The 26,587-nt window shown below is 47.0% G+C and overlaps 1 protein-coding gene across 8 annotated transcripts in view; it reads right to left on the bottom strand.

Moving 5' to 3' along the window:
* tacc1 (transforming, acidic coiled-coil containing protein 1) overlaps positions 1-26,587 on the bottom strand; it is a 193,038-nt gene that overhangs the window by 121,525 nt on the left and 44,926 nt on the right. For 5 of the 8 annotated variants that reach the window (XM_038785139.1, XM_038785133.1, XM_038785132.1 and 2 more), the window contains one exon: positions 7,420-7,541. Coding sequence is in view for 7 of the 8 variants with exons in the window: in XM_038785133.1 (XP_038641061.1) it covers positions 7,420-7,541 (122 nt within the window). In the remaining variant the exon portion in view is untranslated. Of the gene's footprint in view, positions 1-7,419; positions 7,542-7,741; positions 8,195-26,587 lie in introns of those variants that run through there. The other 3 variants (XM_038785135.1, XM_038785140.1, XM_038785137.1) reach the window with 2 other exon arrangements.

Genomic DNA, 26,587 nt, shown 5'->3' with positions numbered 1-26,587 from the left:
CGCTGGCAGTACAACCAGACAATCCCGTTGCCAGTGAACAGATGCAGAATTCCGGCCTTGATGTCCATCAGTGTCCACAATTCTCCAGCCGCAGCCCAACAAGTGATTTAGAAATTTCGAGCAGGGTTTCTACTCTATTCCTCCGTTTATAAACCCAAGAAACCATAAACTGTGAGGGTTCAACGCCAATTTCTGGGTCATTTTCTGGGTCATAAAATGCCCGCGAAGTCTCCATTTAAGCTGGCACTTAGCCCAAGGTCTTTCCGCTCATCTGCACTTCTCAAAATCAGGCATTTATAGAATGAAAAACTATTTGTTTGCCCAGCCTTGGTGCAGATATGCAAATAATACTGAATTGCAACACCCCCTGCCAGGAGGAGAAAAAAAAGGACACACCCCCATCAAAATGAGCAGCCACACAAAACGTTTTATGTCACTTCATGTGGAATGCACTGCACCATAATAAACACTCTGTTCCTCCTGGAGTTCACAGTGTGTCGCTGGATCATCTATTTTTATCCATTTTTTGCATGTGGTGTATGGCAAGAAAATTATAGCATTGTGTTGTAGCTTACAATTTCCCACCCAGCTGACCTTTGCCACAATGCCAGTAAAATTCTGCATCCTGTGTAATATCTTTGTTTGGAACGCAGGGTTGATTAACCACCTCATTGCCATCACGAGGGCTTGCAAAATTATCACATTCCACCTCAGGAAGTGCTGCTGCTTCATTTCCTGTTACCAGTCCTATTTCTGCCCTGAAGGAGTCAACACCGTGGAGACCGCAGTCCAGTGCCAATGGGCACCCTTCACTTCTAAAATGAAACAGCGGCCATCAGGAGGCTTCCAAGGCCTTCTCAGCTAATCGTGATGTTGATCCTGGTCCTGACATTTCCAAACAACTCCGAGAACCCAAGGAGATTCTTTTTGTTACGCCCCTCCCCAGCTCACAACCGAACCTTCGAGGGATCAGGTCAATAAAACCACCATTTCCTACGGCCTCAGACAACCCAGCAATTTAACCCAGGCATCGTCTGTTCTTTTATGACTCAGCTCTAACAAACTAAAACCATCTGCATATTTCGAATTGGAAGCAAAAAGTTCACCATGATGCAAAGTCAGATCAAAAATGCCCTCCCAAAGGTCTGTGATTGATAGTTTAAGAATATCCGCTACAGAGCATTTTTATTTTTTTTAAAATAATGTGTTAATGGTTCTGGAATCCCTATTTTCTATTTGCAATTTGCCATCGATTGAAACTAGCCCCATTCTTCCCACATCGATGTGCACATTCCCTGAATCAGCAGTCTTGGCAGGACAATGTTCCATCAAGTTCTCAGGAGCTGGCAGAAGGCAATAAAAAAAATCACCACCTCTTCCAACTCCACTGTCTCCCACCATTCCCTTCCTTGTTGCAACAGTCAAGACAGAGTAGACGGCTCCTACACTGGAGGATGAATCTGTGTTCCACTGACCCATAGGTTTCATTTCATTAATCACAGCTCCCGTTTGAATAATACAAATCTTCCATTTACTGTAGTTTTCGGTCACTATACATTGCAATATCAAATAAGCTGCTATCACTTCATAATGAGATGACAAAGACATTCATCAATCCTGTCATAGCCTAGAGCACATGACCTAAAAGGGCTCTTCCTGAACCACCTCCATTGCCAGCAGCATGAGGTTTTTCACTCCAATTTTACTTTGTGGCCTCAATTCACACAAAATTCTGATCATGCAGAGTGGTGTTGTTGGGACTGTGCCTTCTCCCTTCTACGAGAGGTGACAGTTTCCCTTTAATTATACTGGTAAGTCAGTCTCAAAGTCCATCTGAAATAGGCACGGGGCAGCGGGAAGGAACAATGCACCAAAAAACAGCTGGCTGTGTGTTCATCAAAACAGGAACAAGAAACATGGGGAAGTGAGTGAGTGTACTAAAATCCAGATGTCACAGGAGCAGATGATGTGTCTGGAATCCCTCATATTTGAAGCCTTTACAGTGGTTACCAATTTGGGATTTCAAGCTCTCCTCCACTTGTCTCAAAGTGGAGAAAAGTTGCGTTCAGAAAGCAAATGTTATGTTAACCTTTATTATGTTAACCATTCCACCCCTCAAGACATTTCCTCACACCTCCAGTCTGTGCCTCACTGGTGTTTCATATCTGGACTCTTCCCCATTGCTTGGCCACTTAATTTTAACTACTCGCAAACAAAAATGCTGCCTGCTGCCCCTAAACATGAAAATTTAGCCAGCAATTCAGTGATGTTACATAGAACATAGAACAGTACAGCACAGAACAGGCCCTTCGGCCCTCAATGTTGTGCCGAGCCATGATCACCCTACTCAAACCCACGTATCCACCCTACACCCCTAAACCAACAACCCCCCCCCCCCCCCCTTAACCTTACTTTTATTAGGACACTACGGGCAATTTAGCACGGCCAATCCACCTAACCCGCACATCTTTGGACTGTGGGAGGAAACCAGAGCACCCGGAGGAAACCCACGCACACAGGGGGAGGACGTGCAGACTCCACACAGACAGTGACCCAGCCGGGAATCGAACCTGGGACCCTGGAGCTGTGAAGCATTTATGCTAACCACCATGCTACCCTGCTGCCCCATGTTCTGCACATACACAAAAGCATGAGTGCACAACACTCTGGGCAGAGACTGGTACAACAGCTGCTACTAAAATCAGATCTGCAAGCCGACCATCACTTTACTGAAGCTGGTATCGACACTGGTCGTGTGGGCGTCTGACCGAGAACAATCTGGGCTCAAGCTCCAGCCCAGTGACCTGAGCACATGATTAAGCTGGCATTTCTGTGCGGCACTGTGGCAGTGTTGCAGGGATGAGGGGTTGATCAAGATATTAAACTAGGTATCTTCTGCACAGAGAGCTGCATAGGATCCCATGCCAGGATTTGAATGATAGGGGACTTCTCCTTAGTGCCATGGTCAATAATTATTCCTCAATCAGATAATTGCCACTTTGGCAAGTTCCAGACAGACTCCCGGTGCCTGTGGAGTAGTACCCAAGAGCCAGTTAAAATCATGCAAAAGATCAATTAACCCATTGTGCCTGCGCTAGTTATGCACCATGTGGAGGTGGAGCATTGTGTCATACTGAGAACGTCCATAATTAATGACAGATGCACCTGAATAACTGGCATCCCATCAAATCATAAAATGGGAAAAGGGGCAAAGAGTGTTCAGCACTTCTGGAGTTGGGAAAGGGGTTTGGGATCTTGTGCATCTCTGAGCATGAACATGCATCTACAGCTAACCTCTCCACTATTGCAACTATTCAAAATTCAGGATTTTCTTATTCTCAAATATAACTCTGAATCTTAGACAAAGGCTGGGTGGCCAGACTGGGGACTGTGCCTAGAGGATCCTTGGGATGTGATAAGAGCTGAAGTTAGGCTTTTGATTTAGTACAGCAACAGCAGGAAAGATGAGAATTTTAACGTAAATGGATGTGTCAAGTCCTCATCCAATAGCCATCCTTGAGATAAAAACAGCTCTCAAATTGTAACATCAAACACAAAGGCTTTGACCCATCCAAAACATAGAAATCATCATTGGCCGATATTCTCCCCAAACTCCTGGGATTAGCTCAAGGAAATTCTTAATTTCAAAATAACAACATGAATAGATTTGTCAAGATACCCCTTAAACGTCACTATCGTCCCTGCTTCCACAACCCCCTCTGGCAGCATGTTTCCAGGTACCCAGTACGCTCTGTGTAAAACACTTGCCTCGTTAATCTCCTCTAAACCTTGCCCCTCACACCTTAAATCTATGCCCCCCTCGTAATTGACCCCTCTACCCCGGGAAAAAGTCTCTGACTATCCACTCTGTCTGTGCCCTTCAGAATTTTGGAGACCTCTATCAGGTCGCCCCTCAACCTCCGTCGTTCCAGCGAGAACAAACCAAGTTTATTAAACCTCCTCATCATAGCTAACGCCCTCCATCCCAGGCAACATCCTGGTAAATCTCTTCTGCACCCTCTCCAAAGCCTTGGCAATTTTTATACTCAATGCCCTGGCCAATGAAGGCAAGCAGGCCATACTAGCCAATATTCTCCCCCAACCTCCTGCATTAGTTCAAAGAAATTCATTATAAAATAACAATACAAGTAGGCCATTCATCCCTTCAAGCCTGCTTTTCCATTTAGTAACACTCAACTCCACAATTCTGCACAATCCCATGTCCCCAATACCCTACCTTAGCAATATCTATTTATCTAGGTCTTGAATATGCCCAGCGACTGAATATTCACAGTCCTCTGGAGGTAAGAATTCCAAAGATTCACAACCCTTTGAGTGAAGACATTTCTCCTCATGGAAGTCCTGGACAGTATCAAAAACGACATCCCACATTCTAAGCTTCCGAATCAGGCGGAACATACTTCCAGCATTTACCCTGACAATTAGCCATTGAAGAAATTAAATATTTAAGTGAAATCAATTCTCATTCTTCTAATTGGAGGGAATATGCTCATCTTAGTATACTGACAAGAACCCCAAATATTTTGTTTTAATTCGTAAAATTGAGGAAAGAATACTTCACACCAGTAGTGATGATTCTGACCAGTAGGTATCTTTCCTGTTAAAACAAACTTTAATTTATACATAGAATTAGCCACATTAACATCAAGGAAGCAACCTTACAAATATTAGTTATACAGTTCTTAAAAAGGAAAAAATTGAAATTAGTATCTACACCTACGGCTAACATTTGGAACGAAAGCCTCCACCCTGGGCAGCACGGTAGCATAGTGGTTAGCACAATTGCTTCCCAGCTCCAGCTTGGGTCACTGTCTGTGCAGAGTCTGCACGTTCTCCCCGTGTGCGCGTGGGTTTCCTCCGGGTGCTCCGGTTTCCTCCCACAGTCCAAAGGTGTGCAGGTTAGGTGGATTGGCCATGTTAAATTGCCCTTCGTGTCCAAAATTGCCCTTAGTGTTGGGTGGGGTTACTAGGTTATAGGGATAGGGTGGGGTTATGGGCTTGGGTAGGGTGCTCTTTCCAAGTGCAGACTCGATGGGCCGAATGGCCTCCTTCTGCACTGTAAATTCTATGATATGAAAGACCCTTTCAAAAGCAAAACTTTTACAATTCTGCTCAACCTAGCAGCATTTGGAAAAACTGTTCAACTTAAAATCCTATAACAGACTGCCTGGCTCCTCTCATTAATGAAACCATCTGTATCTCACCAAGTTCCATGACCTGCTTAGCTAGGACCAAGTACAACCCCTCATAAAACTATCTATTCTGCATGGAATCTCCAACAATGTTCCATTATCCCTCCATATGTAATCAAGTCAATGGTTAGAATCAATCTTGACTTCACCTTTTATAACTTCATTTTTTTTTAAATGTAAATTTAGAGTACCCAATTATATATTTTTTCCAATTAAGGGACAATTTAGCGTGGCCAATCCACCTAACGTGCACATCTTTGGGTTGTGGGGGTGAAACCCATGCAGACACGGGGAGAATGTGCAAACTCCACATGGACAGTGGCCCAGGGCCGGGATTCGAACCCGGATCCTCAGCGCCATAGGCGCAGTGCTAACCGCTGTGCCACGTCATCCAGACCTTTTATGACTTCTTAATTAGAGCTTTAGTAGACACAGTCTGGCTTTAAAACCTTACTGCAACAGATATAAAATACAACATATATTCCAAATTCTTCCATCCATCACAATAAGTCCTCACAATGCAATTCCCTCTTATAAGGAATCAGTCTAGTTAACCTTTGCTGCACCCGCTCAAATTCAAGTTATGTCTTTCCTTAGGCAAGACCAAATCTGTAGACAGTATTTGAGATGTGATCTCGTCAAAGTACAAATTGCAGTATTTTCCCAATTCCTTTGTACTAAAGGCCAACACAACCCTGCGGGGGTTCATTGCCTTCCTAACGGCTTGCTATAGCTGTGAGTTAACCTCCTGAGCCAGGTACAAGCTCACTGGGTTCCTCCGAACACCCAGTCTCCCACCATTTCCAAATATTCTGCTTTCCTACTTGATACTTCTTCCCAGCTCCCCTATTCTGGCCCATCAACTGAATGTGTTCATGTCCTCACAGTTTACTTGGTATCATCAGCGAACTTGAACATATATCACTCATCCAAGTCATCAACAGAGATGGCAAGTAGCTGAGGCCCAAGACCTGATCCTTGTACCCCCCCCCCCCCCCCAGTTACACACTACTATCCTGAAAACAACCTCTGTTTCTGTCCATTAACCGAACCAATACAAGCCAATTCATGACCCCACTCTCAGCCCAACATTGTGCGATCGCCTCTCAGGTGACAGTTTACCAAATGCTTTGTGGAAATCTAAATATATCCAACCATAGGATATATATAATAGGTTCAATTCCCGGCTGGGTCACTGTCTGGGCGGAGTCTGCACGTCCTCCCCGTGTGTGCGTGGGTTTCCTCCGGGTGCTCCGGTTTCCTCCCACAGTCCAAAGATGTACAGGTTAGGTGAATTGGCCATGATAAATTGCCCTTAGTGTCAAAGTAAGGTTAATGGGGGGGGGGTTACTGATATAGGGTACTGGTATAGGGTGGATACGTTAGGCTTGAGTAGGGTGATCATTGCTCGGCACAACATCGAGGGCCGAAGGACCTGTTCTGTGCTGTACTGTTCTAAATCTAAATAGGATGTAGCATACAAATATTTAAACCTGAAACAAGTTGCCATTACTGAAAGCATACTATTCAGCAATCAAATGAATTAATACCAGTGTGATAAGGAAAGAGGTATACCATCCTCATTTGTGTGTTTCAACCATCACAATCCAATAAGCTATCCACCATGTGAAAAGCCCCTCATCGTTATTTGGGGGCGGGGGGGGGGGGGGGGGGGGGGGGACAGGGTTTGTGACATAATCTGGAATAAAAAAAACTGCACTTTTCCCCAGAATGTATACAGTATTAATCCTTCACATTCTTGCCAATGTCTCGGTTCAACCCTCCCGATGACCCAGACGGCAATGATGTCCAGATAAACTAGCTGGTCCATGGGTGACAAAATAGAATGATCAAAAAAGGGTTTTGCCCATCACTTGACAAGTAACTGCTTCAGCAGCTGCTGCCCTTAATGCCCAGTTAGAAATGATGGAGAGATCTGATCATTTCTGGCATCTCCATGGGAGTGAAGGGCAGGAGAGAGTCCATTATTCAAGCATCCAGGTTGGGTTCGACGTCTGACTGGGCACTGGTCTCAAACAGTTAAACCACAAGCACACCGCAGCCAATAGCAGTTGGCATTCTGTCAAATTATATCACAATAACATCAGTTTCTCTCTTCCTCCTCTCCCATCCCCCTTCTCCAATTTTGCCACTTGCCTCAGTCCCGTATATAGGACATGGGATGACTATGGGTTACTTGCCGTACCTGCTTTCTCGCTCCCTAGGTTTTCTCGGTGTCTCCCAGGCAGTTCACCTGCAACAATCTCTGCTGGCCCCTGGACAGGTGTATCCGCCTCAGGCGTGTCGAAATTCGCTTCGGAGTCAGAGCTGCAAGAGGAAGAGAAGATGGGAGAAAATGAATCATGTCTCACCCCCTTCGGAAATGGACTTTCATTGATTATTCTCTTATTGCAGTGAAACCTTCCTCGTTTAAAAAAAAGCCTGCCTCCTTCTCTCTCTCTCTCTCTCACACACACACACACACACACACAGCAGCCTTTTCAATTCCTTCAAAAACAGCAACTTGCCTGAAACTCAGCCTCTTCTGTTCAGGTTTTGAATCTTCATCTTGACTGTCCCCAGCTCCTGCCCCTGGTCGAACCACAGACCAGGTCCACTTCGCCCATTGAAAGGGGGATAAGATCTGCCACGGACTAAAAGCCATGGAAAAAAATAGATAAATGCCTCCGCTGAGCTGCTGATTCTCACAAAATGGAGGGAAAGTCGAGAAACAATATTACTTGTGTGTGTGTGAGTGAGTCAGTGAGTTACTGAATGTGGGGCTTCTGCTAAAATCGCGGATGTGGTTACATGTGAAACATCAAGTCAGTTCCCTACTCTGCCAAGTCCTCTTGCAATTGCATGACAGCCAGCCAGGCTGCAGTTCCTCCTCGCCCTGGGTTTAAGTGGGTTCCAGCAACTTTCAGACAGGCGATGCTGGAGCTATTCTGCCAGAAAAAAGAGGGGGGGGGGGGGGGGGGGGGGTGGTGTGTGAATAGCAGACAAATCTGCTCCCGCCCAGCCCTCTTGAATACCAAACAAGAATCAGCTGGGTGGCAGATAGCAGAAGCGTTCTCTCAAGATCCGCCCCTCAGATTGTACTAACCCGAGTTGGGGGGGGGGGAGAGGAGAGAGAGAGAGAGAGAGATCTGCCAGCCTGTTCATTATCCTGTGAGCCAGACCCCCTGCTTTCCTTGTCAGGGCGATGGTTAAATCTAACCTGCAGCACTCAACTGCTGCTCAGACTCGCTGCAAAGCAAGTTCATCACAGCCCAACAGCAGCTCAGAGTGCACACAATAAAACAAATAATAACTTCACACCCACAGCAGCATTCAAACTGATTCAAAGATGGCTGGTCCTGTGCTGTCGTTGAAAACCCAAACCAAGGATTATACTGCATTTACCAGTCCTAAACTTGACATTGATATTCTGTCTAAAATTATCCAGTGCACCGGTGAATGATAGAATGGTTCCAACACTTCTGCTCCTAATTTCTATGTTCCCACAGATATATTTTTGATCTGTTAAAAAAAACAGGTTAAATGGATATGGGGAACAGATGAAGAGGTGGATTTGAGACCAGGAGGAGATCAGCCATTATCTGATTGAATGGCAGAGTAGGCTCGTGGGGCTGAATTGCCCACTTCTGCTCCTAAGTCCTGTGTTCCGAACACAGGAGCCATTCAGCCCATTATAAATCATAGAATTTACAGTGCAGAAGGAGGCCATTTGGCCCGTAGAGTCTGCACCGGCCCTTGGAAAGGGCGCCCACACCTCAACCCTATCCCTGTAACCCCACTGTAGTAATCCACGGGAGGCAGGAGTTCCGTCACCACACCAATATTTATTTACAATAACAATATTACAGGAGCAGCTACAAACAGTGCTGCTAGCAGTCCAGTCAACTTAAGACTGACTCACAAAGCCTACACAGGTGATTATATGGGCCCCCTCGATGAGCTATCATTGAGGGAGCTCATACTCCAATTGGCCAACCAATAAAGCCAATTGGTGTTCATTACACCCACCTAACGTTTTTGGACACCAAGGGCAATTATATCTGTACTGGCCCTCTGAAGGAGCAATTTGGCACTCCACCATAGCACATTTTTCCATTTCAGGTAATAACCTAGTTCCCTTTGAATGTGTCGATTGAATATGCTCAAACCACACTTTCAGAGAGTGCATTGCAGATCCCAACCACTCTGCACGAAAAGGGTTCTCCTCATGTTGCCTTGCCATTGCTTCTTCTGCCTCTTACCTTTAATCAATGCCCTCTGGATCTCAATCCTTCCATTTCTCTCTGACTGGGCCCCAATTCTCCGGCCTTTGGGATTCTCTGTTTCCGCCGGCAGTGCATCCCTGCCCGCAGGTTTCCCCACGGTGCAGGATGGCTTCAATGTGAAGCTCCATTGACAAGCGGCGGGGCACGATGGTGCAACAGTTAACACTGCTGCCTCACATCGCTTGGGACTGGGTTCTGTTCTGGCTTTGGGTGACTGTCTGTGTGGAACCATAGAATCATAGAGTTTACAGTGCAGAAGGAGGCCATTTGGCCCATCGAGTCTCTACCAGCCCTTGGAAAGAGTACTTAAACCCAAGCTTCCACCCTATTCCTGTAACCCAACCTCATCTTTTGGACACAAAGGGGCAATTTAGCCTGGCCAATCCACCTAACCTGCACATCTTTGGACTGTGGGAGGAAACAGGAGCACCCAGAGGAAACCCATGCAGTCACTGGGAGAACGTGCAGACTCTGCACAGACAGTGACCCAAGCCGGGAATTGAACATAGAACCCTGGAGCTGTGAAGCAACTGTGCTGCCCAAATGTGTGGCACAGGTCGCTGTGGCACCAAGGCACCCCCTCCTTCTCTCTAATGGTGTTCTCCAGCCTGTGCCCTCCGCACAGTCACCCGAAACCGGAATTGAACCTGGGACCCTGGAGCTGTGAGGCAACAGTGTTAACCATTGAGTTTGCACTTTCTCCCCGTGTCTGTGTGGGTTTCCTCGGGATGTTCCGGTTTTGTCCCACAGTCCAAAGATGTGCAGGTTAGGTGGACTGGCCGTGTTAAATTGCCCTTTTGTAACAAGGTTAGATGGGGTTACGGGGACAGGGAAGCGGTTGGTGCAGACTTGACGTGCCAATGGCCTCCTTCTGTTCTGTAGTAATTCTATGTTTCAATGAGTAAAGAATCCCGCCGCCAGCGAATGGCGTGCCACTGAGAAACACGCAGCTAGGGGACCGGAGAATCCAGCCCCTACTCTGTGCAGCGTCCTCGTCATTTTGAGCACCTCAGTGTATTTTTTTAGCCGGACAGATCCTCAATAAAAACTACAAGTTACATGAGGCCCATATATTTAGCTGCTAATTATCCTCCGAACCGTATTGCCATCTGTACAGTTTAGGATGAGAGCCAAGTGGTATTCTTGCCAATGAAATCAAATGGTAGATTGCAGCTTCCAAAGTATATTGCCATCAGCGACGGTTTTGGGATGCAGTCTGAAGTGCAATGGGCAGTATAACTCAGGACTCTGTCCCCGGAGGCAGGTTTCTCCGTCCCTGGCTTCCCAGGCAGTCACGGATGCGATGAGCCATCAGTCTTCGTTGGACTGGAAAATTCCAGCCTTGGTGTTGCGAAACCACCCCTGGTTCCCGTTTGGACACTTCACTGGAACACCATCAAACCAAGTTTGATACTGAGTCATACAAAGAGGTATGACGACAAGTGACCAACAACCCGGTCAAAGAGGTCGGTTTAAAGGAATGTCTTTCAAGAGGAAAGCAAGGTGGTGAGAGGAAGACGTTTAGGGAGGGAATTCCAGGGCCCCAAGCAACTGAAGGCAGGGTCACCAATGATAGATCTGTTAGGGGCAGCATTGTGGATAGCACAATTGCTTCACAGCTCCACGGTCCCAGGTTCGATTCCGGCTTGGGTCACTGTCTGTGCTCAGTCTGCCCATCCTCCCTGTGTCTGCGTGGGTTTCCTCCGGGTGCTCCTATTTCCTCCCACAGTCCAAAGATGTGCAGGTTAGGTGAATTGGCCATGATAAATTGCCCTTAGTGTCCAAAATTGCCCTTAGTGTTGGGTGGGGTTGCTGGGTTGTGGGGATGGGGTGGAGGCGTAGACCTTGGGTAGGGTGCTCTTTCCAAGAGCCGGTGCAGACTCGATGGGCCGAATGGCCTCCTTCTGCACAGTAAATGCTATGAAAATAGGGGAAGGCCAGAATTTGAGGAGCAAAATCTTTCTTCTTTAAAATCAGATCTGGTTACACACAAGATCAGCTATCTAATTCATTGCACCTACTGTTGTGGCTTTACTATCAATGTTTTATTTTAAAATTTTATTTTTCTCCTTTCTCGAACCATCAACTGCCTCCCAACTCCAACTCCTGCCACCCACCCAACTCCCTTTGCCCCTACTCTGTTCTACATTCACTGGAGATTTGTTCCCATGGCCAGTGTTATTGAATATTGAAGAGACGAGAGGAATCAGGTGCTCAAGAGGGAGGGCATCACCCCTTAAATTGTTCCTATACACCTGTTTACTGAAAATGTCCTGTGCATAGTTATGAGGAAGCGCATCGAAACATTTTGCAGGGGGTTCCTTTGCGATCGCACCCAGAATGGAACTAACAATAACTGGAGGACCAATGTAGCTTTTGAAAGCTGCCAATCTGAGCTAAGATACTCCGGCATTTCAATTCTATTTGGTCACATATTTCTCACCAAATTGTCCTGTTTGAATGATACATGTCCGGGGGCTTGAAGTAGGCTGTTTTAAGCTCAGTTGGCCACAGTGATACATAAAACCCAGCTCAGAACACCGAGATCTGTCAGCATCAGCAATCTGAACTCTGGAGAAATGAATGGAATTTACACTCTTATCTAGCGCCCTGCGGTTCTATGGTATACACTGCGAATGATTGAGGAAGATATAAAGCTTGGACACTCCTTAACCCATTAGTACCGTCATTAAGTGGCAGATAAGAGGAATTCCACACAAAGCTGTTGACATGTTGATTGGCCTGATGCTGCTCTGACTGCTCATGACCGTCTTTATATGTCAGAGTTGTCTTCTGCGTGGGTCCCAATCCAGGCGGTGAGCACTGAAGTCTAGGCTGATACAAAGCGACAGACCCAGTGCTGGAAAATGGGATTAGAAGAGATAGGTGCTTGATGGCCGGCACAGACACAATGGGCCAAAGGGCCTCTTGCTGTGTTGTAAAACTCTGTGACACCAGTGGAGTACTGAGGGAGTCCTGCACTGACTGAGGTGCCATCTTTTGGATAAGATGTTAAACTGTGGCAAAGTCAGCTTAGACGTAAAATCCTGGCAGGATTTTGATGAAGAGCAAGAGGTGTTCTCCCCTGGTCAATATTTATCCCTCAGTCAACATCATTAAAAATAGGTTATTTGGTTCTTACCTCACTGCTGGTTGTGAGAGCTTGCAGTGTGTAAACTGGCTGCCCCCATTTCTGCATTACACTTTGAAAACACTACGTTGTCTGCAATGTGCTGAGGTTGTGAAAGATGTTGGATAAGTGCAAGTCTTTTTACACTTGACGATCTCAATCCATTGTTGACACTCCCACAAATACACATTTGAGATGAGAAAGCTAACCCTGTGGGGAAATTGTAAATGCAATCTAACCCGCGTCCCTCTCCACTGAATTGATTCCCCTTCTCTGGCATCTTGTCTGATCTCAATTTGTGCACCTATCTAGTGTCAAGTGGGATTCTAGTCAGGCGACAATATTAAGTACATGATGTTGAAGTAGAGCTGACAATGTTTCATCAGCCCTTTCAGATCTCAAGCCATGCTACAATGGAAGGGAAACTTGACCCAGCCTCATTCCTCAAATGGCTATCATTCATTCATCATTACCAACCAGTAATGTCTCACTTTCGCAACCCAGTCGGTCTACATAGGTACAATGGCATGAAACTCCTGAAAACAGCAATGGATAGCATCAATAACAGACCAAGCTTGAACACTCCCACCTTCCGCGCCTTTAGTTGATTTTGTTTCCTTCTTTAGATTAATAGTTTTGTGAGGACCACAAAGAATCCAGCACGAGTTGAAGGATAGAAATAAATAACATTTATTTACAAGAACATATATAAATATAAATATATATTGCTGCTCACTCTTCTCTAGCCGGTTCCAAACTGGCGAGCTTTATTTATGCAGGGAATCTGCTAATGATTTCTCCACCCCCCTCATTGGGGAAGCTCATACTCCCAAAGGATTGTGGGATTGCCATTAATCCCCAGCCAGTGGTAAGCAGGCAGGTTATAACAAATAGTATGCATACGCATGGGCACTTCCTGTCCACAAAACGTTGCTTTTTGTTGGAATAATTTTTATGTTAGCTTTCCCCACTGTAAATTACCATGGAAACATTGCCCGTTCTATTTCAAGCATCTCATTGTTGTTGCAGAATCTCGATATTAGGTGGCTCTGTGGAGCAAATTTCTGAAATCTCTCCACCAATTTTGTCATCCCTTTATTTTGCTATGTATTTATTTTCTGGTCGTTCTCAGGGTGTGGGTACCGCTGGCAAGGAAGTTTTCTTGTCCGTGTTTAACTTCCTGCCATGAGACTCCATGGGGTCCAGAGTCGACGTTGAGAACTCCAGGGAAACTCTATCCTGACTGTGCACCACTGTGCTGTACCTCTGGTGGGCCTGTTCTGTCCATAGGGCAGGACATGCTCAGAGATGTTGATGGTGGAGCCTGTAAGGGATGATTCCATTACCTGTACGGTATGATTCCATGAGCATGACTATGTCAGGCTGTTACTTGACCAGTCTGTGGACACCTCTCCCATTGGTAGCACAAGCCCCACGATGTTAGTAAGAAGGACTTTACAGGGTATACAGGGCTGGGTGTTCCGTTGTCATTTCTGGTGCCCATATTAGTGCACATACATGATATTCATTGTTACTCAATGTTAAAAATCCCAATAAAAATAGTTTTAAAAAATGATATTCACCAAATGACGAGGCAAAGTCATACAATTTACAAATATATGAGAAATCCCACATATAACACTTACTTATGAGACATAAACTTGTATTTTTTGTTCTCTTTCTAAATGCTGACCAATTTTTCATGTATTGCTTACATTTTCTGTTTTAATTTCAGATGTTCGCTTTCCGTTTTTCTCATTTTGCACAATACTGCTGTTGATCATTTTCAGTGTAATAACAAATGTGAGTACAAATACATTATTGTCTATTTCTGGAGCAACTTATGTGATATTTCATTATTGCAGTATGGACTTATCTATTTGGGAAGATTATTACTATTTCTTTTCATAAGTATCTTTTTGATTGCATACATAAACTGGAACTGATCCAAAACTCCACGACCCGTATCTGAGCTCGCACACAGTTCTATTCACCATTCAGCCCTCTGGTTCCTGGTATACATAAACACCTGACAAAACAGCACCGCAATGTTAAAATTATCCTCCTTGGTTTCACATTCCTCCCCTCCCGATCTCTGTTAACTCTTCCAGCCCAAAAACCCTCCAAAATCTCAGTGCTCCTCCAATTCTGGGCGCCTGTACATCCCCGATTTTAATCATTCCACCGCCGGCAGGTGTGCTTACAGCTGACTGGGCCCTCAGCTTTGGAATTTCCTCCCCCAAAATCTCTCCCTCTCTCTCTTTGCTCTTTTGAGACACTATTTAATCACCTAACATTTTAATCAACCTTTCAATCATCTGCCCCAACAGTTCCTCGTGTGGCCTGATGTCAAATTTTGCCCAATAAGGCTTTGATGATGTCCATTGGGATGGGTGACTTCTTTAAAGGTGCGATAGAACTGCAAGTTGTTGTTGTAAAAAAATATATAATTCTTTTGTGAAACTCTGACAGTCGGAGTAAACAAGCGTTTCCTGAGTATACATTGATGAAGATCCTATTCCCAGACATGACGGAATACAGCAGTCACAGACACAACTAAATATAATAGATTGGAGGGCAGACCAGCCAGGAGCTTTGATGAAATCATGGTGCTTTTAAATTGGCAGTTGCACAATAAAGTCACTTTTTATTAAAAAAAAGGAAACAAAAAGGCATGTTTATAAGTCTAGCTCTCCTGCTGTTGGCCTCACCCATCCTCTTAATTTTGAGAAAATGCCACAGCCATTTCTGTCCACTGAACTAAAGGCAGGAAATGGTGGAAATACATAGCAGGGCTGTCAGCGTCTAAAGAATGCACTTTCAGATTGCCCCAAAGGATTTCGTAAAAGGTCCCTCTCGTCAGAGCATCACAATTAAAACGCAAATCAGCAAAACAAAAGACAAAGGCATCCCTGAACAGCTGAAATAAGAATCTCCCTGTCCATGTTCAGTATCCTCTCCGGCCCTTGAGGTGCTCTCTGATCAAGGCCGCAGACACACCTATCAACATTGCCTTGTTCCTTCTCCAGAACACGTTCCTTCTCCAAGGCCATCCAGGCCCAGAGAAGACCAGAAAAGGGAGGTAGCTGGAGTGATCTCCACCTTTGAGCTGCGCCTGGACATACGGTGTAAGGATGACTCTTTTCCCCGTGCTCCTTGAGGACTACAAGCTCCCCCACTAGGGGCGGGGTAACTTACCAGTACTTGTATAAAAGGTCAGCCGACTGACAAGAGAGAGAGTACTCTAGTGATGTTCCATCAGTACTCATGTGCATAATTGTTGTAAAATAAATGTTTAATTTTGTTTATTTTGGACTCCCCGAGCCTTATTCAAGCCACTTGGTCAGACTGGTGAGGAAGTCCTTCTGTCTTTCCTGCCTCTCCTCTGCAATGGGGGGCTGAGTTTGGAAGAGAGGGACTGAACTAGAGCCATAAGCTGAGGAGCAACCCCCTTAGGTGATAGAAACAAAGGGTGCACATTTCTTGATGGGTTAAACTCGAGTTACTTTTTTCCCAATATGGCAGCTTGGCGCAAGCATGACTGGCAGGGAGTATTGATTGAATTATTTGATTTTTTTATTGTCACATGTACCGAAGTACAGTGAAAAGTATTTTTCTGCGCCCAAGGACACTGTACGTTCACAGCAGACAAAAAAACAACAGTTGATAGTTACAGTGAATGCGAAAAAGTACACAGTACATCGACAAATAAGTAATTGGTTACAGCACGGAACAAGGGCCAAAGAAAGCAAATACGACATGAGCAAGGGCAGCACAGGTATCATGGATAGTGTCTTACAGGGAACAGATCAGTCTGAGGGAGAGTCATTGAGGAGCCTAGTACCTGTGGGGAAGAAGCTGTCCCTAAGTTTGGATGTACAGGTCTTCAGACTTCTGTATCTTCTGCCTGACGGAAGGGTCTGGAAGAGGGCAAGCCTGGGTGGGAGGGGTCTCCGACAGTGCTGTCTGCCTTCCTGAGGCAGCGGGAGGCGTGGACAGTACACTCTGCAGTTTCTTGCGATCTTGAGCTGAGCAGTTGCCATACCAGGCTGTGATGTAACGATAGGATGCTCGCAATGGTACATTGAGTACCAGCCTCCCCGGACAGGCGCCGGAATGTGGCGACTAGGGGCTTTTCACAGTAACTTAATTGAAGCCTACTCGTGACAATAAGCGATTTTCATTTTTTTTCATCTACAGAAGAATCGTGAAAGTCGATGCAGACATGCCAAATTTCTTTAGCTTCTATTGGAAGTAGAGACGTTGTTGGGCTTTCTTGACTGTTGCATCAACGCGAGTGGACCAGGACAGTGGACCCGCAGGAACCTAAAGTTATTGACCATCTCCACTTTGGAGCCATTGATGTAGACGAGGGCATATGTCGCACTACATTTCCTGAAGTCGATGACCAGTTCCTTGGTTTTGCTGACATTTATGAAATGACCAACCATGCCAATGGGGGAAGTGCTTTGTTCTGGGCTCGGAATTGGGTTAAGATTACCCAGCTCTTATTTCATATTGGATCCCTCTGTCAAACACACTCATCACATTTTCATTCTTGTGCTCCTGCCTGGAGCTGAGTGAGATATTTTTCTGATCAAACCCAGAGGTTTGGAAAGAACACACCGTGTTATGTGGTTTAAGATCAGTGGACTGTGGAACAGGAAGTCCAGATTGAGATCATAATGGCACTTTGAGCATGTGTGAAAGAATCCTGTCTGTAGCCTTTTCTCCGAACTGACCAAGATTCTGTCAATGTCTCAAATTGAAACCCTCCAAAGCCTTGCCTCGCTCTATCTTTACAGCCCCCTTTCCCAGCACGTGGGCAAGCTTGAAATTACATTCTGCAACTGCTTGCCTCAGCCTATTACTTACCAAGTGCGAGAGAGCAAAATAGGGTTCTGGCGACACACACACATATCGATGTGTGAAAATAAGGATTAGGGGCAGGAGGAGGCCACTTGGCCTTTTAAACGTGCACCGCCATGGCTGATCTGCTTGTACCTTCTTCAACCACACATTCCTATCTACCCCCGTGTCTGCGTGGGTTTCCTCCGGGTGCTCCAGTTTCCTCCCACAGTCCAAAGATGTGTAGGTTACGTGAATTGGCCATGCTAAATTTCTCCTTAGTGTCCAAAAGGTTAGTTGGGGTTACTGGGTTACGGGGATAGGGTGGAGGCGTGGGCTTAAGTAGGGTGCTCTTTCCAAGGGATTCGATGGCCCGAATGGCCTCCTTCTGCACTGTAAAACCATCCGAGAGAAAAAGGTTCTGCTCATCCCCGTCTTAAATGAGCGACCCCTTATTTTTAAACAGTGACCACTAATTCTAGATTCTCCAACAAGAGGAAACATCCTCTCCACATCCGCTCTGTCAATACCCCTCAAGACCTTTCAATGAAGTCACCTCTTCTGAACTCTGGTGGATGCAAACCTAACCTCTCCGACTGTCCTAACCAGCACGGGGTTTACGGAATGGCAACAATTAGCCTTCCCATAAACCTTGCCGCATACGAGCTCCCCCGTTAAGGGGGTGGAGATCTCTAAACCGTGTTCAGTTATCTCTTGTATAAAGTCAGCCTGTTTGGTATTGATGAGAGAGACAGGGATCTTTCATGTATTGTGAATAATAGTTTATTGTAATGAAACTTTATTTCATTCAAACTACTCGGTGTGGACCCCTTTGAGGTCCACAAAACCAGCCTTTCCTCAAAAGACAACCGAACCATTCCTGTAATTCGTCCAGTAAGCCTTCTCTGAACTGCTTCTAGTGCATTAACATATTTCCTTGAATAAGGAGATTAATTCTGAGCGCAATACTCCGGGCGTGGTCTCAGCAATGCCCTGTACAACTGAGGCATAACCTCTCTACGTTTGTAATCCATCCCTCTCACAATAAATTAGAACATTCTATCAGTTGTCCTCACTCCTCGCTGTACCTGTACACTAGCCATTTGTGATTTGTGCACTAGGTCGCCCAGATCCCTCTACACCTCAGAGCTCTGCAATCTGTCACCCTTTAGATAATAAGCTTTTTTTAAATCTTCCCGTCAAAATGCACAACTTAAAAATTTCCCACATTATACTCCATTTGCCATATTTCTGTCCCCTCACCCAACCTATCTATGTCCTTCTGTATTCTCCTTCTGCCCTCTTCACAATTTACTTTCCTCCCTATCTTTGTGCCGTCAGCAAATTTGACAACCATACCTTCAGTTTCATTATCCAAGTCATTTATATAAATTTTAAAACATTCAGGCCCCAGCACAGACCACTCATCACATCCTGCAAAAAATAAAAATACCCGTCATTGCCAACTCGCTGTTTCCTGTTAGCTAGCCAATCAATCTTCAATCTATGCCAATCCATACACCGACATCATCAGCTTTGATTTTATAGAACATAGAACATAGAACACTACAGCGCAGTACGGGCCCTTCGGCCCTCGATGTTGCGCCGACCTGTGAAACCATCTGAAGCCTATCTGACCTACACTATTCCATTTTCATCCATATGTCTATCCAGTGACCACTTAAATGCCCTTAAAGTTGGCGAGTCTACTACTATTGCAGGCAGGGCGTTCCACACCCCTACTACTCTCTGAGTAAAGAATACAATAACTTTTGATGTGGCACATTGTCAAATGCCTTCTTGAACTCTAATGACAGTACCAACATCAGAAGTAGGAAAGTTAGATCTAATAGATAGTTTAAAGAATATACAATTAAGTCCTTTTGTTTTCTTTGAGGCGAAGGTTGCTGATCGTTGCAGCTGATTGAAGATAGTTCATTGGTTTCCTGTAGCATTCTGGAGGTGACTTGGTTCGGGTCTGCACTTTGTTGAACACAGTCTTTTATCTTCAGTGAGTGAGAGAACTCGTCACTGTTTTCTTTAAACAATGTTTCAGGTGACTGTAATATTTCTTTTTCCTCCTCCTTCTGATTTTGATTGGCAGAACCAGTTTTTTAAAACTCTTGTCTATATATTCCCAGGAAGGAATTCAATTATATGTCTTGTTGTCATTGGTGCAGACCAAGTAATCCCATTTTTTGAACTTTTCATCTATGGAACCTTTGACATGTTTCAAGGTAGAAAATCAACCGGAGATGGGGTCATTTCATTCTCCATAGGGGGTTTCGAATGTCTGATGAGTATCTGTCCGGTTAGCAATTTCTATTGTCTTAATTGACTCTCAGTCTATTAAGATTAAAGTCCAGCAACTCTCTGTGCTTCATCTAATCCCATCAGTGTGTGCTCTGTCCTTTACTCCTTCTTGCTTTTTACCTAGATTCTCCTTCAAAGTAAAGATGCTATTTGCCACAACTTCTCTTTATGGACATAAATGGTTCCAGAATAATGCTTGATCATCATCCCCTGGCCCCTTTCGAAGACCTTCAATTTTGGACAAGCTAGAGATTAATAAATGATATTCCTGCATGCTTTGGCTATTGCTTTCAAAATATCAAGAAAAAACCGGTGCAATCACTCTTTCAAACCTGGTTTTCCTTTGTGCAGTACATCTGTCAGCTTTATTTGTTTAAAGGTGGCAATGAACCAGGGATGGGTGTGCTGTTTTTATTTATTTAACCTATTCATGTGAATCGCCTGCTTTTCTATGAGATCATTTTCTGCAATAAAACACATCCAGCTGTTGAGATTAGGGATACATGGACACTTCAAGTGGACTAAAACCAGCTTGGACGTATTAACGCTCTCCTCCCCCTCCCCTGACCAGGATTTATTTTCTTCCCCCGCCCCACCCTCCCTCCTTCCCTTGAGAAAGGGGCTAGCTGGCATTTCAATGCCGTAAAATGGACACTTGAGGCAGCCCACTTGGGTAAAAAACTGGATTTTCAGCCAGGACCCCTCGGGGTTGTGCCAGAGCAGCCAGGAAGAGATATCTCTCTCTCTCTCCAAACCCTATCCTGGTGCGATCATCAAAATGTCTATTCGCCCATTAATTATTACCTCAGCCCAAACCCATAACAATGCAGCAAACTCGCCAAGGTGAGTGCAAGTCCATTTTGAAAGGCAGCACAGTGCATCCATGTTTGGCGCCCTGACCATAATATGACCATGAGCCAGGACTCACTATGTCCACACAATGCAGAATGTAGATAAGACCATCAGACATAGGAGCAGAATTAGGCCACTTGGGTCTAGCTCCTCCATTCAATCATTGCTGATATTTTCTCATCCCCATTCTCCTGCCTTCTCCCCATAACCCCTGGTCCCCTTATTGATCAAGAACCTATCTATCTCTGTCTTAAAGACACTCAGTGATTTGGCCCCCGCAGCCTTCTGCGGCAAAGAGTTCCACAGATAAACCACCCTCTGGCTGAAGAAATTCCTCCTCATCTCTGCCTTGAGTGTAGAGAAATAACATTTTGATAACTCATTAAAAATTACACTCAAATCAGGGATATGATTGTGAGGTGAGAATTCCAATCTAAAAGCCTGGTATAATGAAATGAAAATGAAAATGGCTTATTGTCACGAGTAGGCTTCAATGAAGTTACTGTGAAAAGCCCCTAGTCGCCACATTCCGGCGCCTGTCCGGGGAGGCTGGTACGGGAGGCTGGTAAGGGACCATGGGTCACAGAACTAGTCCTATAAGATCCGGTATGGGGGCCAGTGTCACACAATCAACAGTATAAACTGGTAAGGGGACAGTAACATAGCATTAGCTCTATAATCTGAGAAGGGGATAGTGACACATAATGGGCATGATCCACCGGCCATGCCGCGCACCAATCCCGGGTGAAGCCGCTCATGGGCCTCGACAGCCACGATGCTTTGTGTGATCTATCCATGTCCCGCGAGGCATCGGGATCAGAAACCCACACTGGGCAGGACCAAGCCACGCTCGCGTAAGTAGGCCTTCTTACCCGGTATCTACCAGCCTCCCGGTATCTACCCCAGGGAGGTGGCAGCCAGGCACCATTCAGTACTGGTCCATGTAAGCGAGGACCAGGCGAATGGCACCCAGGGTGTCTCCCAGGCCATCAGAGGCCCCTGGTGACCAGGGTTAGTGCAGGGTGCACTCACCTTAGCCCTCTGCCTGGAACACGGACACAGTGGCACTGCCTGGCTGGCACCGCCAAGCTGACAGGAGCACTGACAGGGTGCCAGGGAGGCAGTGAATGAGTGCCAGGGTGGCACTGCCAAGGGTTAAGGCCTGAATTGGAGAGTTCTGAAGGTTGGCGTGGGGGGGTGCAGGGCTGGTACGAGGGTGCCTCTGGGAGGTTGGAGGGGAAGTGTGAGGGTCCTGGAAAGGTGATGCCTGTAAAAGGGGTGTGTGAAGTGCCTATTAGTGGGGTGTCCTCATTCAGAGAGCTGTGAGGTCATGCCCATGTGTGTGGGAGGGTGACGTTGCCCATGGGTGGGGGTGTGTCGGGGACCCGTAAGCTCACTTTGAGATCAGCTCCCGAGTGATGAAAACAATCTAAGTGCGATTTAATGGCTGCGTTGCACATACGCGAGGGTGCGATGAGGCTGTTAATTCATGGGAGAGGCCAAAATCGAGAACCGCGCCAGGCGCCGGTCTGTTTGTGATATAAGCGGCCCGCTCCAGTCAGCACAATCAGAAACCCGCCTTAGCGTGGCGAGAGACGTCAGCCCAATCTCCATATAATTAATGGGAACGACCCCCTATCTAACGCCACTCACCCACCATGATCTAACAGCCTCCCCAGCAAGTAGTCACACAGGCACTGGTTAGTACTCCTTTTTAAAAACGTGAAGCTGGTGGAAGGGCTGCTGCTTGAACCCAAGGAGGGGAATCTTTGCTCCCGGACAGTGAGCTCGGGGGCACTGGGGTTGCTGCCCCGGCACTCGAAGAGAGGATGGGGGAGCCTCCAGGAGGCGAGCCTCGGTCAGGGTGGGCTGGTCTGAACTGGTGGTGTGTTGGGTACTCTGGATTTGTGGAGACTGTGTTTACCTTATCAGTAACACATACAGGCTACCAACACTTGAAACAGTACAACAATGTTTTATTAAGCTCGGAACTTTTGAACATACTTTCACTGTGGGTCGACACTATGTTAGATTAAACTGAAGACCTATGCCTATCCTGACCAGTCTAGACTATCAGCACATGGTGAGGGTCTGTGCTACAAGCTGTGAGCTCTGTCCTTCTCAGAGGCTGCATCCCGAGAAACTAGCGGGAAAACTAGTGCCCTCTGGCTTTACAGTGAGCGTGCTCTAACTGGTGATTGGCTGCTGTGTTCTGTGTGTTGATTGGTCTTGCAGTGTGTCAGTCAGTGTGTGTCTGCACCATTATATACTGATGTGTCTGTTATGACAGTGTGGAGGGGCAGTGTACGGGGACGGGTTCTCAGCGCCTAAGGGTCCGACATGTCAACCCTTGGATTGTGTGGTTCTGTTCCAGGGGGCCACGCCAGCCCCTGCTCACCTGCCCCACCAACCACCCATAACTCCCACTGACTGCAGAGGTTTCTGGCCGCATGGCTGAAGGCTATTGCTAAAAGGGAATTGGCAGTCGTGGATCCGCATGGGTAGGCGTGCCATGTAGCATGTGGGGGTTATAACCTAACATCCTAATCAGACTGTGATACCTGATACGCACTGTGCCTGAACACTACGGGAGGCAACACCACGGATGCAGCGGCCAACGGTGGCCCTATCACCGGGGACATTACTGCGCTCAGAGGGTGGGTGTGCTCACCAGGGAGGGGTCCAGGTAACATTACGTGTGGGTGTCTGGGGTACAGGGTCTGGGTCTGGTGAACAGGATGTGTGTGTGCTGGGTATGGTGATGGGAGGAGTGGGGAGGGGATCCAGGACCTCCATGTCTGGGGGGATGGGGCATGTAATTGCTGCTCGGCCCTCGTTGCTGAAGAAAGTGCCAGAAGCATCATATTGATCAAGTTCAACGCTTTTTATTATTTAACAAATGTGCCAACTGCCCCAATCCCTCCCCCCGATAGTGCCGCCCCTCCCTTCCTCACCCCTCCCAGACCCTCCCCACTATGGCCCCTCAAACAACCCCCTCTTCTCCCAGTGCCCTCTCAGTGATCCTCGACCTGCTTAGCCTTCTGCGCTCTACTACACTGTGCCTGTGTGTGTCCCCAGGGTGTACATCAGAGATGGTACCAGCCTTCTGCCGACCACATCCTGTGTCCTTCGATGCCGCTGACAAGCGTCCTCTGGAACCAGAGGGCCCCGGTGCACTTGCCGGGGGCATATGCCGCCCTGTTCCAGGTGTCGACACTGAGACCCGCCGCTGTTAGTGTGTTGGGTCTCAGGGGAGCGGGTGGCCACCGTTGCCCTTCCGTAGGGTGGATCTGGATTGGCACCCAGTGCTCCTCCTCCAAGTTGGTGCCCATTGGACCCTGGGGCTCACCTCGGGATGGAGGGGTAGTTGGATCAAATCCTGGCTGCCCCTCCATCATCTGGCTCTGCCAGCCCTGGCGGCTCCCCAACGGCTCGGCGGAGTGGGGGGGGGGGGGGGGGGGGGGGGGGGGGCAGGGAGAAGGCCCATATGGGGGAATGGGGAGTATGGGGAGGGGGTGGTCAGGGATCCGTGCGGCCTAGTGCAGGTCATTGATCTTACAGCATTGGGTTCCGGTCCTCCTGGTCACAGTCCCCGAGCTGATGTCCGCTGCCACTTTCTCCCAGGCTGCGCTGCCTGTTCCTTCGAGACCCTCGGGGGAACAGGGTATCCCGTCTGGCCTCTGCCGTGTCCAGTAATTTTCCCAGGTCGGCATGGCCGAATTGTGGGGCTGGTCTTATCGGTGGCATGGCTGCGAACTGTGTGGTGTTGACTGTGCTGCTTTCCTTTGATAGCGCGGGGGGGGGGGGGGGACGGTGAGCGCAGTCCTGGTAAATCAGTCAGTGGGACCATCATTTCCAGCGTGAAGCCGGTGGGGGCCTCGTTAAGTGGACCCATGAACGTTTTATAGCGTGACAGCCTTGCCGGACTGAGCGTCAGGAAGCGTGCAGCAGTTCCCACTCGCTACTACACTTAGAAACATTTTGGTTAAACCGTGCCCGAGTGTGGGTTAAACCGGTGAGAAAGTCCTCAAGGCCCAAAAAAGTGACTTAGATTGTGGTGTGGAACTTGTTGGCAGAGCCGGCGGAAAACCTCAGCAAAACCTGCCGCATATGACACTTCGAAACCTTTCCATTAAATTGCGCCCATGATCTCTGGTAAGGGGCTAGTGTCACAGAATCAGCGCTGTAATCTCTGGTAAAGGGACAATGTCAAAGAATTGCCTCAAAGTGTTATCATGCTGTCTCTGACCTATGCTCCTATTTAATCAGGCTCCACTCTGCATGCAACCTGGGGGTGGTTTGCTGTTCACAGTTGACTGCATTTAACCACATTCAAAGCAGCATTCTGAGACATCTTGCGGCTGACACAAGTCTCCCTGTCTAAATTAACTTCCCGCCCTGACAGTTGGCACCCGTTTCTTGATGAACCATCTGCCCTAATATGGAAATCCATCCACAGGTTTATGAGTGCACTGTGGCAGGTTTATAAACACATCCAACAGGCTCCCATTACTCTCTCACTCGGGCATCTGTCCCTGGTGGAGCACAGGTCTTGTGCAAAGACAGAACAGATATATTCTTCAAATGTATATTATTCTGAAGCAGACAGAGCTTCCTCCCTTTCAGATACAAAGCGGGGATTCATGAGGTACGAGAAACAGTTTGTAAGCACTGCCAGGACACTAATACTACATTTCAAAAAATGAAGAGTGAAATCTCACAGCCGCGCCACGCCTGACTCGGTACATGTCACGGCCAGTAAATCCCCCGAGAGGCGAGATTTCCCCGGCTCATGATGACTCGCGAGATCTAACGGAATTCGCGAGACGTCGCGATCTGTCCACAACGGGCGGTATCAACACTTGCGTATTAATATGGGGCAGCACGGTGGCGCAGTGGGTTAGCCCTGCTGCTTCATGGCGCTGAGGTCCCAGGTTCGATCCCGGCTCTGGGTCACTGTCCATGTGGAGTTTGCACATTCTCCCCGTGTTTGCTTGGGTTCTTCCCCCACAACCCAAAGAAGTGCGGGCTAGGTGGATTGGCCACCCCAAATTGCCCCTTAATTAGAACAAATGAATTGGGTACTGTACATTAATTTTAAAATATACACTTGCATATTAAAGTGTGCAGTCCGGCACACTTGAACATGCACTCACCAGAGTGACCCCAGGCGTGGGATCTAACCCTTGAGTCTGGGAGACCCCAAGCGAGTGCTGGTTAGCACTGGTGATCGGGGGGGGGGGGGGAGTCTGGGTGGTTGGGCTCTGGGCAGGGAGATACCCTGACACCCTTGATGCCACGTGGGCACCCTGGCGCTGCCAGACTGGAACCCTGACAGTGCCACCTGAGAACCCTGGTACTGCCACCCTTGTACTGCCAAGGTGCCAGTAAAAGTTTTATAAGACTGCGTTCGGGTTACACGGCGAAATGATTTGAATTGTTCTTGATTAAAACGATGACCATGAGCTCAGTATCGTAAATCAGCTGCTCAGAGACCACTGCAGGTGGTCCATGATCATGACTGGGGATTATAAGGTTAAGCAGCTCTTCAACCAGTGAAGTAATCAGCCGCGCAGACAGCAGTTTGTTAGAAACCTGAGGTGACTTGTTACAGTGTCCACCTGAGCACTGAAACCTACATTGAGACTTCCGATGAGGTGCTGAGGGAGTGCTGCACTGTTGGAGGTGCTGTCTTTTCAGTGGGACGTTAAACCGACGCCCCGTCTGTCTGCTCAGGCGGATGAGAAATGTCCCGTGGCACTATTTTGGAGAAGAGCAGGGAGGTTACCACAGATTATCTGGTCATGATCACATTGCTGTTCTTGGGATCTTGCTATGCCCCAAAATTGACTGCTGTGCCTCACACAATGCAAAGCATATTTCAGTGGCTGTAAAGCGCTTTGAGACGTGCAGTGGTCACGAAAGACTCTCTGGAAATGAAAATT

This window comes from Scyliorhinus canicula, chromosome 26 (assembly GCF_902713615.1).
Source record: "Scyliorhinus canicula chromosome 26, sScyCan1.1, whole genome shotgun sequence".
NCBI classification, from domain to species: Eukaryota; Metazoa; Chordata; class Chondrichthyes; order Carcharhiniformes; family Scyliorhinidae; genus Scyliorhinus; species Scyliorhinus canicula.
Note: the sequence above shows the minus strand (reverse complement) of the source record. Positions and strands in the feature narration are given on the sequence as shown.